General features: G+C 40.9%; 1 protein-coding gene across 1 annotated transcript in view; it reads right to left on the bottom strand.

The window, feature by feature from the left end:
* The window catches only part of Gyc32E (Guanylyl cyclase at 32E), a 423433-nt gene that overhangs the window by 83358 nt on the left and 325917 nt on the right, over window positions 1–14158 (bottom strand). Inside the window, 2 exon segments of the mRNA XM_081732832.1 lie at window positions 6316–6452; window positions 8965–9114. Of these exon segments, the coding sequence (XP_081588958.1) occupies window positions 6316–6452; window positions 8965–9114 (287 nt within the window).

The raw sequence follows: 14158 nt of genomic DNA, 5'->3' as shown, positions 1-14158 counted from the left end.
TGAGTATAGGGGTTCATGACAGGGATACATTAAAGTAACCCCTGAGGGAATGTATAAACACACCCTTGTTGCTGTTCAAAATGTCGACATTGTATGACATCAGAAAATGAGTTAACTTAAGGTTACAAGTTTTGATGACACGGTTGAACCATATTGCAAATTAAAAAAAAAATATATATGTAATAAAACATATTCTGCATTTTTAAGTTGTAACCTTATACGTTTTTAGTAAATAAATATTATTACCTTATAAAGAACTTCTTAAAGAGAATATATAATTTTCTTGGTTTTATCGCAGAGAAACGAATGTACATTAGCAGTATTTGTAAAGAGCAGTTACTAGAAAGCAAGACCACTTATTATAATACACGTACAGTGTAACAGAAACGTTTTGCGTGTTCATCTATGCTATTAACTTGGCTGGAAACTGGAAAGTTTTCTTTTATTCTCATCTCAAGAACTGCTCCGGTCTGTACCTAGATATTACCATAGCTTTTTTTTAAGCTTCTCCAGACTGAGTGGAGCTTACGAACGTGTGTGGGATATACTTCCTGCATTGCGTCAAACTGCCTTACTCTTGGATCATAAGATGTTATATATTTTTATTTAGTGTTGCATTTTAATTCGTAGAATTTGTAATCCCATACAAGCTCAGCGATTTATTACACATACGAACTCAACACACACCTTATAGCATGCGCTTCCACGAAATAGCAAAAAAAGTGTTTCTTCGAATTGCTGTAAGTCATTTTTCATATTTTGATCTAGAAAAGCTGCTCAGAATTTCTTTCCCCAAGGAATGGGGAGCAAAGGAAAGATACAGTCACGAATATTTACACTTTGATGCACATAATTCTTCATATAAGGCAAGAATTATTTACCCACGTTGCTTAACTTTATATTAACTACACTAAATATATTAGAAATTTTAGTAAGTGAGTAAGAAAATCTAAAATTTTTTAAATCTTCATTTCCAGAAACTGAGTCTTTTTTCGAAAATGCTCGGGAGCCAATAGCCCCTCTTGCCCACGCTGCAGACGACCATGTTTGACATATTTTCAAAAAATGAATGATTCTCATGACGTTTCAAAAATATTATGAGCATTTTTTTAAAAAAATATGTTTATTTGATATTGAAATAATGATTCACAGGGTGGCCCATAATTATGCGGTCAAGAAAGTTGCAACGTAACTTGAACATAAACAATTACTCTCATGCCTTCCCTTACAAGAATTTTAATCTCTGTTCTCCATGGCGTGGTCCACCGACGCACCATCAAAATCGATACATGCCTGGAGACGAAGAGTGACATTGTCGCAAGCAGCTTAACAAACTCATACTGGTATCCTATGGAACTCTTCTGTGATAGCTTCTTGTAGTTTGGCCTAATTGCATCTATGATGTTGATACACTTTGTCCTTTAAAACACTCCATAAGAAAAGGTCAGATGATTCAAATCGGGAGATCGAGCTGGCCACTCCACAGACCCACGTCGACTACTGCAAACGTTGTTCCAGAGACAACCGTTCCGCCATCCTGTCTGGCATGCACTAAGGATTCTAAGTCCAGTAGGATTCTGGCATACACTAAGGATTCTAAGTCCAGTAGGATTCTGGCATACACTAAGGATTCTAAGTCCAGTAGGATTCTGGCATACACTAAGGATTCTAAGTCCAGTAGGATTCTGGCATACACTAAGGATTCTAAGTCCAGTAGGATTCTGGCATACACTAAGGATTCTAAGTCCAGTTGGATTCTGGCATACACTAAGGATTCTAAGTCCAGTAGGATTCTGGCATACACTAAGGATTCTAAGTCCAGTAGGATTCTGGCATACACTAAGGATTCTAAGTCCAGTAGGATTCTGGCATACACTAAGGATTCTAAGTCCAGTAGGATTCTAAGTCCAGTAGGATTCTGGCATACACTAAGGATTCTAAGTCCAGTAGGATTCTGGCATACACTAAGGATTCTAAGTCCAGTAGGATTCTGGCATACACTAAGGATTCTAAGTCCAGTAGGATTCTAAGTCCAGCAGGATTCTAAGTCCAGTAGGATTCTGGCATACACTAAAGATTCTAAGTCCAGTAGGATTCTGGCATACACTAAGGATTCTAAGTCCAGTAGGATTCTGGCATACACTAAGGATTCTAAGTCCAGTAGGATTCTAGCATACACTAAGGATTCTAAGTCCAGTAGGATTCTGGCATACACTAAGGATTCTAAGTCCAGCAGGATTCTAAGTCCAGTAGGATTCTGGCATACACTAAGGATTCTAAGTCCAGTGACATTAACCCCACTCTCAGGCTACACAGTGTTGCCATATTAAAACTTTTTGTCCAGAATAACAAATACTACAATCAGCCAAACACCATATACATACATTATGGCACACCCTCTACGTCTATAAGGAGAAATATGACGCAAATACCTTCACAGTAGTTTTAAGGGTGCAACGGGTTAGAGATGAAAGTAGTTGAAATATTTTTACTAGTTATTAGGTGAAAATCGAATATAAAAATTGTGGAATTTATGTAAGAAACAATACATTTCAATAAAAGCTATATACTATGTCAGTGGTTCTCAAACTCGTTGTTACCGCGACCCACATTAAATATTAAAAAGTACTTTGTGGCTCACCTACTTTTAGGGGCCGCGGTGGCTCAGTGGTAGAGCGTTCACCTCTGGTGCTTGCCTCCCGGGTTCGATCCCAGCCCCCGCCAAGTGAACTTTGTGGTGGACAAACACCGTGTGCGTGGGTTTTCTCGGGGTTCTCCCGTTTCCTCCCACTTTCTTCATTCCACCATTTCATTCATTACTCATCATCACCGTCTCCTTTAGCCTAACCGGCATAACCGTGGGACTTAAAACTTAAAGATTTCATTTCATTTTTTCACCTACTTTTATACAAATACACATTGTCACTCTACGTAATGGTGGTATTTCAATTTTGTAAATCATAATTCTAATTTGTCCATATAAAGGTAACATAGAGCTAACACTATGTCCTACCCCGTGACAGATTTTGACTCACCCATTCTCTTTCCATCCTAATCAAGCATCTGTACTGATTGTACAACAGGGCAGGGGTCTGAGTAACCAATTACTTTTCACCTCATTAACAAACGCTTTCAATTTTCATTTTCTGAATAGTACATACTTTATAACATATGTTTTTACATCAAAATATTATTTTTACAAAGAAAAGGAAAAACTTCTCGCAACCCACAAAAGAAATGGGTTGCGACCCACTGAGAAACACTGTGCTATGTGATATTGGAAATAATCAAGAAATAAGGTTAAGAGCAGGTGTTAGTTTTGGGAGGTATTTTTATTTTTTAGAGAATTTAGCGGATTGTGTCATTATGAGGGGAATGAACATTCCTAGTGGAAATAAGTTGTTTCATAACTACCACAAAAATTCTGGTATTGTTGTAGGCTATGTCTTGTAACTAAAACGTATGAGTGATTGCTACATTGTATATCTTTTTGTATTTCCGATCAGGCCCGTATCCATGGGTGGCGGCCCCCGTCTAAATTTTTACTGACACCCCTAAAATGTTCACGCTAGGCTTGCAAAAGAACTGATCGGACCACCCTAACTTCTTTCCCCCCTAAATGTTTGGGCTGGCTACGAGCCTGTTTCCGATCTTCGTTACTGTAGCAGCGAGACTATGCAGGACAGAATATACAGTTTAAAGTAGGATCTGAATTGTCATACTGCATTCCATGCTCTCTCACTAGAGCCTGTCTATTCCAGCTGTGCCCTCGGAAAATATCCGAACTATACTTCGGCCGAACCCCCGCCACCCTCTGACGGATGAAACCCTCCCTTTGCGTAGGGAAAAGAAGTGAATGACCTTAGCTCTGTTGCCAATTTGTCTTTCAGTCGTTTGGTCTCGACGAGTGAAGGTCGTAGTCTACTTAGAATGGTTAACAAGATAGAGGACAGCGTAGTCCGTGAAATAATTCATTTTGGCAACGCTTCCGCATCCAACAATTGAAAGTTCTCAGCCTCAGCAGCTTGTCCTTACTCTTTTGAGGGAGGTACGAGAAATCGCATATCGACAGAAGCGCCAGAAGGGGCACAGTTGAAACAGAAAGGCTCTAGCAAACGAACATGGCACTTGACGCATCAAAGGCATACGAGCTAGGGATGGCCACAAAGTTCCGGTTCTCGGAGATCCGGTTTTCAGAACCGGTTCTGGAACCGGTTCCTGGATCCGAAAACCCGGTTCCAGAACCGGGTCTTAGGAACCGGTTCCAGACCTGGATCCGAAAGCCCCCAAAGACCCGTAAAGGAGGCACAAAGTTCAACTTCAAAAAATGCAGAGGACTATGCGCTTGTGCCCTCCCCGCCCAGATCCGCTTGTGCCCCCAGAAGAAAAAATTGGTTCACCAGTGGGTGTTTAGTGAAATGAGTTGGCCAGTTTGCCTGTTTAGCCAATGAGTTTGCCAGTTACCCAGTTTATTTAGCCAAATGAGACAAGCGGCCGCTGCCTGGGCGCCTGCCTGTCGCTTCCACCAATTCATCTAGCACACTGTTCACAACCTGCCAGCAGCTCGGATTTAGCGTAGGGATGGCCACAAAGTTTCGGTTCCAGCGAAACCGGAACCGGTTCTTGGAGATCCGGTTTCAGAACCGGTTCCAGACCTGGGTCTGAAAACCCGGTTCCAGAACCGGATCTTGGGAACCGGTTCCAGCCCTGGATCTGAAGAACCGGTTTCAGACATGGATTCGAAGAACCGTTCCAGACCTGGATCCGAAAAACCGGTTACAGACCTGGATCCGAGAAACCGGTTCCGGAACCGGATATTCTAGAACCGGATCCGTTCAGACCCGAAATCCATCCCGACTGGCCATCCCTAATACGAGCTAGCAGCCACTTCATCAATGAGGAGGGATGCATTGTTAGAAGTGTACCTGGATTCAGATATCCAACAAACTTGCGTCTTTATGAAATAATTACTCTCTGAAAAAGCTCCTATGATGCTGGTAGGCGTAGTCGAGCAGGTAAATGCGAGATAAAGTCTTCTCGGTTCGAGCCCCATCTTGGGCACGAAGAACTTTTAATTGATTTGGATTCTTTATGTTTATTTCTCTGTAGTTTTGCAATATACGTATTACTCTCTTGATAATACAGGGTGATCCAAAATTATGACAAACGCTGTAAAATATAACCAAAGTAACAATGTAGGTGGGAAACAGTAATGGGGCAAAATATTTAAGGACACATTACAATGACGTTCGCCATCTCGTATTTTACGCAATTGTTCTAAATAAGAACAATTCCACAGGAATTCCTGCTTCGCCTATATCTAACATAAAATTTAGATAATGATAGGCGAAACAGGAATACAAAAACAGAAAGATACCATTCCTTGAACACTCATCCGTGTATTACCGTCTTATTCGTCATTTTACAGGTAACGCTTACATCAAACAGACTGTTTATGCGTTATCAGGTACCTAATCGTAAATGTATTAAAGTCGTCACTCAGGTTTACTGGATATCCAGACTGAATTTCACAATTACGTTTAGCATATTGTATACGACATTCGTTCCCGTCTGCTCCTGTGGCCACCGCGCTAGTGATATTAACAACTCTTGTAACAGTTTTCTGTGAGGGACGACAACCTAAATTAAAATACCAAATACTTAACCAATAGCGAAAGTAAAATTTAAGCAAGCTGGTAATGGGGGAGGGGTTCAAGTCTCCAAGTTCATATCGTTTCAGCTGTTTGTATACATATATTATTATTAGAGTCAATTACCAGTTTCGCTGGGTTAAAATAATAATAATAATAATAATAATAATAATAATAATAATAATAATAATAATAATAATAATAATAATAATAATAATAATAATAATAAAACACTAATATGTTCCGTTAGTCAGTCAATTTTTACTATTACTGAAGCCCACTCTGATAAACGATGTTTTTTTTTTTAATTTTTTGGCCGTTCATTTCCAATCATTTTTACGTACTCCCCCTCCACCAAGTTGCGGGGTTGATTTTGGATTTAAACGACATTTCCTCTAAGTAGCACCGTCAAAGTAAAATGATAAAATCCATCCCAGGTCCGAACCTCACCAACGTTGAAAATTCGATTGAGATCGGTCGGATAGTTCAAGAATTACTAAATCACAAAAAAAAAAACATAGTCACTCATTTTCATAGTAAGACCCAACGGTTGGTTCTTCAGTGAAATTGAGATCACCCTCTACAGTTACTCCTTTTAATACACCGCGCTTCTTTTCATGGCAGTGAGTGTACAGTTACTTTAAAAAGAGATGAAAAAAAGTACTTACTTGTAATGCTGGTTGTATGGATGTAAGGGGCTAAGTTTTAAGACAGATCTGAAGCCGAATAGCTCTCTGTTCGTTGGCCTGAAACGATGAGCAAAGCTTTGGTTTTGGAACCGAGTCCATGGATCTAAATACTCTGAAAGAAATAAAACAAACAGTGATTACTATTAGTATTCAATTAGTATCTTTAATTTCAGTATTATTTTGGTTATAAGAATCATATGAAAGCCAGACTTTTGTTTATTGATCCTATCTTGTTAAAACAAATCAGTGTGATGATGTGAAATGATTGTTGACACAGCCAAGGAATGTAGTGGAGAAAAGGTAAGAATAGATTCCATCAGGCCGGTAGCCAGCCCAAAAATGTAGAGGGGAGCGGCTGAAGTTAGGGGGGCGATCCAACCATATTATAGTTTATCATCGTATTATAGTTCATTTGCAAGCCTACCGTGAAAATTTTTGGGGGGGCTACCCTAGACTCCCCTGGATACGGGCCTGGATTCCATCCCTTTATTGGGGTTAGGAAAATGAAGGAACTATACACAGTGTATATCGATTTAGAGCAGTGGTCACCAAACTTTTGAATACTCTAAGTTACCGTACCGTTTTTAAATCCTACTCTGAGCTACCAGCCAAAACTACTACCACTTTTTTTTTTTTTAAATCTTACATTTGTTTATTGCCTATAAACAAGGGCGCCGGTCTTGGGGAACCGTGGGGATCTGGGCCCCCTAAAGCTCGTGTGAGCCCCTATTGTATTTATGAGTATACAATATTTGGCATAATTTGAGTGCAATTTGTCTTAAAATCTTCATATATATATATATATATATATATATATATATATATATATATATATATATATATATATATATATATATATATATATATACCTTCTGCATTTGAATACTCCACCCCCAAATGTAAAGAGAAATCGGTGACCTTGCCTATAAACACATTTCTATTAAACATGAAATCAAAGTATCCAAATTAGCAAATGTCTGATATACACAAGAAAAACACAACGTTTAGCAAATGTCTGATATACACAAGAAAAACATAACGTTTAGCAAATGTCTGATATACACAAGAAAAACACAACGTTTAGCAAATGTCTGATATACACAAGAAAAACACAACGTTTAGCAGATGTCTGATATACACAAGAAAAACATAACGTTTAGCAAATGTCTCATATACACAAGAAAAACATAACGTTTAGCAAATGTCTGATATACACAAGAAAAACATAACGTGCACAATCCTACGCGTATACAATCAACTGTGAGATGAAGCTGAAAATGGCAGTTGCACGGGAGAAACAAGCAGTTGACCCCTGTCGTTACCATCAGCTCAGTGGAGGAATCAAAGTTAGCTAACTGCAATTAATGTGCTCTACCGAAAATGCCCCCGGTTTAGCGAACATTGATTTAGAGAAACGCATATTAACAAGTAAATTGAAATATTTTAATGAGTTTGATTAGTGGTGCCCACCCCCCTTATGTCCATGACGCAACCCCCCAACTGTCTGACTTACCTCCCAGCTTGATCGTATAATTATGACAATTTAAATGTAAATATTATGTACAAACACCTTTTCTTGCCAAATCGCCTGTTCTACTACCCATAATTTTAAGTTCAAATACAAAATTCTTCCTGCGAACCACAAAATTTTAACCCCCCAAATATTTCAATAACGCAGTTTGCGTCCTGGCACCCCCTTGTGGGTATTCCTGGTTTGACAAAGAAAATTGAGCTCGAAGATTTATAAAGATAACCTCACATATGAAGCTACAGGTTACAGTTAAAGTATAAGAAATTACAGAGAAGAGATTGTAATTAGAGTGGGAGTTAGGGAGCAGCAGCAGCGTTTACACAAGCTTGTGACGGGAGTACTATTTATGGGACTTGGGCAAACTTTTGTACACTGGGTCCCTACTAGGGATGGCCACAAAGTTCCGGTTCCAGCGGAACCGGTTCGGAGATCCGGTTTTCAGAACCGGTTCCATATCTGGATCCGAAGTATCTATTCCAGACCTGGATCCGAAGAACCGGTTCTAGACCTGGATCCGAAGAACCGGTTCTAGACCTGGATCCGAAGAACCGGTTCCAGACCTGGATCCGAAAAACCGGTTCCGGAATCGGATCTTCTAGAACCGGATCCGTTCAGACCCGAAAACCGGTTCCACCAGGAACTGGTTCTGGCCATCCCTAGTCCCTACCTCAGGGTCCACAGTTCCTGGCCCAGAGTCAATGACGTACGGGTACCAAGCAAGCACCACCCTCTCTAAATTTTGGCAATAGGTACATTGACCCACCCCTCAAATTTCATAGAGAGCTCCTTCGTGGTTAAGCGGTTAGCGTACGCGCCTTTGGCGTGGGAGACCCGCGTTCGATTCCTGGCGGGAGCTCATGTGGTTCGAATTCCACATTAACCAGTAGGTCCACGTCTCATATAGCCTTGCTGCTGAAAGGGACGTTAAACCCAAACTCAACTCAAATTTCATAGAACCATTTTCTAAATATAAAACAGCATCACGTACTACAACATTGTGTTAAGCATGTATTTAGCTTGCTTTTTCTGTAAACCTTGCAATATTTTCCATAACTAAATTTGATTGGTATGATTTTGAATATGGCACACTTACCTCTTTCAACGATACTCAATGTTTTATTGGGATTGTAGGCCTCATCATCCACAGAAATTATTATGTATTCTCCGTTGTTCAGAAGATGGCGACTGTTGAGACACATCACGAATTCCACCAGAGCAAAGTGTTCTCCCACAAATAAGTAAACTGCAAGAAGAAGAACAAAAGGAATATAGAAAAACTCTTTTAAATTATCATAAAAATTAAAGATAAAATGAATGAAATTTTAGGGAATATGAGATTTTGCAGACCTTTCCACAAAATACTTATTTCGTAATATACACATGAAAAAGTAATTATGTTCAGGTACGATACTTCCGATCGATTGCTCAATCGATCAATCAGCTGTGACGTACCAGACGTCAGAACAGCTGCTTTTTGTAAATACCTTCCTGCTCCTCATCCTCGGCTTTCTTTTCTCGTCATTGTGTCGAGTTCCGTTCGTCAGACTAATCAAGCCAAGGGCGAACGGTACTACAGGTCTGACTGGAAGCTAGCTGCACCTAGACTACTATCCAAACGGGTAGTCTTACCTTTCATTAAACATCACATTTCATCAAACCATTAGCAGACATTGACGCATACATACTTTGGGCAGTAGCCCACGGACAGATTTTCCATGGCGGACCCGCGCACAGTCTCTGGTTACAAAGGGAAAGGTACACATGCAAGTCTCCCTCAACTGGTAACCGGCCCATCGGGGAATAGCACGAAAGTGCGACCACGGAAGGACCAATCATCGGCCAGCTCCAGCAAAACGAAGGGCCACAAACGCCATGATTCTGCAGAGTCCATTGCCTCAGCCGTTTCTAACGCTTCCATCCGCTCCAGATCGCCTCCAGCGTCCGACAGGAACACCACCTATGCCGACAGAGTACAGCATTCTCCACCGTCCAAGAAGCATCATCTGGATTCCACTACGGCTTCCGAATCTGACCAGATGCACGTAGGAACCTCCAAAACTGATGATCTCTCAAGTCCAATTCACTCCATGCTGCTTACCAACTTTGATCCGAAGTTCAGCAATGCTAAGATGGTAGCGATCCAGTTGCGCAAATATCTGCCACGTGCTACGATCTCACAAATAGTGCACACCAGGAATGGAATAATCCTCAAGACTTCTGATTCTACACTCCTCAGCACCATCAAGAACAAAGTGCCAATTGACATCTTTGGGAAGAACGCCCAGCTTCAGTCTCTTACCTCTTCAAGGCGCAAGCAACCTCCACCACCAAGACGTCCACCGATGCTCTCCGTCGTCATCCGTGGGGCTGACCCTTCCTACACAGATGAAGAAATTCAAGATGAGCTCAAGTATGAAGGACACACCATCCACAAGGTACTAAGGATTCGAAACGATCGAGGGCCTACATATATGGTTCGAGTACTTACTCCGCATCAAGCCACCATCGATGAGCTGTTAGGACACGGTGCCTCTATCTACAACCACATCCATCGAGTAGAGCCTTCTAGATCTTCAGCTCCTATGCCGATTCGATGCGAACGTTGCCAGACCTATAACTCTCATCTCACCAGTGATTGTAAGAATCCAATTAAATGTGGTTACTGTGCTGGTCATCATAACACTTGCACTTGCACCAATCTCCAACAGCCACCGCAATGCGCCACCTGTAACGAACAACACCCGACGTATAGCTATAAGTGCAAGGCTAAACCGGAACCAGCTCAAGAACATCCTGAACTCATAGTTCCTTTGCGACCTCCGGCACAGGCTACTGACACATCTCATCCGCTTGAATCACCAGTTACCCTTGATCAACTTCTCACTTTCATAACACTTTCGCTATAGAACATACATCCATTCATCCGACCACACATACTACAACAAATTATCCATGCAGCCAAAACGACATTTCATATCACCTTCACAGCTACGTACTCTGACAACACCGTTCACTTTCATAAATCACAAAATATATCGAACCCATAACCTCATCATGGCTTTGGTTTTTCTGTTTCTAAACATTTGTTCTTTGCCGAAAAACAAACTTCTATTTGAATAACTTCTTCTTGAAGAACACGTAACGGCTTTCTTGCTAAATGAAACCTTTTTAACGCAGTTTCACTGTTGTCACATCCCGCGCTTTACGATGCTTCATGCCGAAAATCCCTCGCCGGCTCTTCGTGCCAACGGGGGTGTTGCCATTGGTTTTTCTCCCAACTTACCATATCGTCAACATCACTATCTGACTGCACCTTTGCCGGAGTATTTGCTTACCACAATTTACTTTAAAAACGTGATCATTACCCTAGCCACTATCTATATTCAACCAGGTCATCCACTTCCGTATCAATTTATACAATATATATCGAATACTTACAAAACATACCTTATCATGGTAGACTTCAATATTCACAGCCGCCCACTTCACGACAAAACTACCTTTCACAATTTCATCACGACCAACACTACAGGTATCGTACTAGATCTGCCGAAAGCCACTCGCCCAATTTCGAATACAACACCGGACATTGTCATTCCATCTTCTAATATCATCTCACATTGTACAGTTGAAATTCTAGATACTCTAGGCAGTGATCATGCTCCAATTAAAGTCATTTACAACCCATTCGCAGTCCGTAACTCTCATTCTCTTGTACCGCCTCGTACTAGCTTTAGGTACGACAAAGCTAACTGGGAAGAGTACCGTAATCACATTACTCAATGCACCATTCATCTCACCGAGCCCACCTCTGAAGAGACCTTATACACCACTATTGACACTATTACAACTACCATACAAGAAGCCAGCTCGTTATATATACCCACTACTACAGCTAAGCCATATCATCCTACCCTACCACCCCAATACCTTACGTTGATTCGTCGTTCACGCCAGTTTTATAGAGAATTTCTACGCACACGAAATCCAGACGCACTGAGAGACCACATGCAACTCCAATGCACGGTCAAAAATTATATCAAAGCCTATAAACTACGATGTTGGGTGAAAACCTGTAACTCTCTTTCCGACGTATCACACCCTAGTAAATATTGGACTCGCTTCAATGCGTTATGTGGCAAATTCTCCAAAACTCCGTATCCAGTCTTAACCGCCAACAATGCTCTCTCGACAGACAAAGACAAAGCTGACGCCTTTGCCGACCACTTACAACAGATTTTCACTCCAACTACGCTAGGTCACGCTCCACACGCTGCAGATACTCTCAACCTATCATCACCTCTCCTTCAACCGAACCTTCACCATGTGTTATCCCAAAATGCACCTATCCAGGCCCCTATCACCGTACAGGACATAACTTCCGTCACTCAAAATAAACGCAACACAGCTCCCGGCTTTGACACTATCACTTACCGCCATATTAAAGAATGTCCTATACCATTACTAGTATTACTTGCTGCTATCTATACCTTTATCTTACGCACTGGATACTATCCTTTGCCCTGGAAAACATCCAAAACGTTAATGTTTCCAAAGCCTAACAAGTCTCCTCAGGATATTACCTCATATCGACCTATACAACTGACCTCTGCACTTAGTAAGATCTTTGAACGTATTCTAGTCAAACGCTTACATGCTTATCTGAACGATTACAATATCATTCCTTTCACACAAACTGGTTTTAGACCATCCTGCTCCATAAACGATCAACTTCTCCGACTCACAACTCTTATCACAGAACACTACAATTCAAACCAACCTTCTTGTTTAATTCTCTTTGATTTAGGAAAAGCTTTTGGTAAAGTGTGGCATACTGGACTTATCTATAAGCTACTACAACTTCGATTGCCCATAGTATACATTCGACTCATCTATAATTTCATTACTAATCGACTGGAATACATTTCAATTCATGACTGTTTATCTCATCTCATTTTTCTTCTTTACGGTGTACCACAGGGCTCAGCTTTGTCACCCTTATTGTACCTTCTATATGTCTCAGATATGCCTCGACTGCCCGAACGTACTCATTTATTTCAGTACGCCGACGATACGGCATTCCTCACTCTTGCTACCACTATCCAACAGATCAACCTTCTCCTCCAAACCGCAATAGATCGCTTTACATCCTGGTGTACTAGGTGGAGACTTACAATTAATGCGGCCAAAACCCAAGCCATAGTGTTTTTACCACGTGGACGCTACTCTAGAGTTCATCGAAATCAACGACTGCTCACGTTACACGTTGATCACGTTCCTATCCAACCACGTCGCACAGTTACATATCTAGGTATAACATACGACAGACACCTAACTTGGACTAAACACCTGGAACATGTCACACTTAAAGCTTACAATCGGCTGAATTTGTTAAAGCGCTTGACAGGTACTACCTGGGGGCTTCGACCGCACACCATTCTAAATACTTATAAAGTGTTCCTCCGTCCAATATTAACTTATGGCTTTACTGCATGGGTATCCGCTCCACCTAAATTCTATAATAAGCTGCTAATCCTTGAACGTCACGCTTTTCGCATCGCCTTCCGCACCCGATTACCTAGCCCAACTCAGGATTTATACCGCCTTATTTCATTCCCAACTTTACAATATCACATCGAGAAACTTCGCCTTACCTATATCAGTAAACGCCTACACAGTCAGCATCCCTTACTTCAAGACGCAATGCATCATCTCGCACTCCACCCTATACCACACCGACATCTTCATCCTCCATTATCGCTAATGTTCACCCTATACCATTATACTTTACCGCCAGGAGATCCCTTATTATTAGTCATTGGAGATTACATTCTTCATGAACATCTTCCTTTCATCCATCCATCTTTTCCTGCACAGTAATTCCTTTTGTGTCTAACTTGGGCTCCCTTCGTCTCTCATTATCGCCTAGAGCTGCCCCTAGGCAGAAGATGACTTCATTTGTCTCACTAACAGAACCTATGTGTTGTCCTGTGTAATGCACCTCGCTTCATACCTCACCTCCATTTTACATGTTACATTTTAACAAGTACCATGCCTTAACTCTCTTATCATAGTGGCTGCCGTTTTCTCCATGTTCCAACATCATTTGTTATTTCGTTATTTTCGCGATCATTAAGTTGTATTACTATATTAATATGTTACATTGTTTTACTGTGTATAAATATGAATATGTTTTATGTGTAAATATATATATGTTTCTTCTCCTTTCCTTCTACACCTCATGTTAAGGAACGAAGTTCCTTAAGGCCGACCTTTTACAAGATTAT

The sequence above is a fragment of the Thermobia domestica genome, chromosome 11 (assembly GCF_964235325.1).
Source record: "Thermobia domestica chromosome 11, izTheDome1.hap1.1, whole genome shotgun sequence".
NCBI lineage: Eukaryota > Metazoa > Arthropoda > Insecta > Zygentoma > Lepismatidae > Thermobia > Thermobia domestica.
This window is presented reverse-complemented; position numbering and strand designations above follow the sequence as displayed.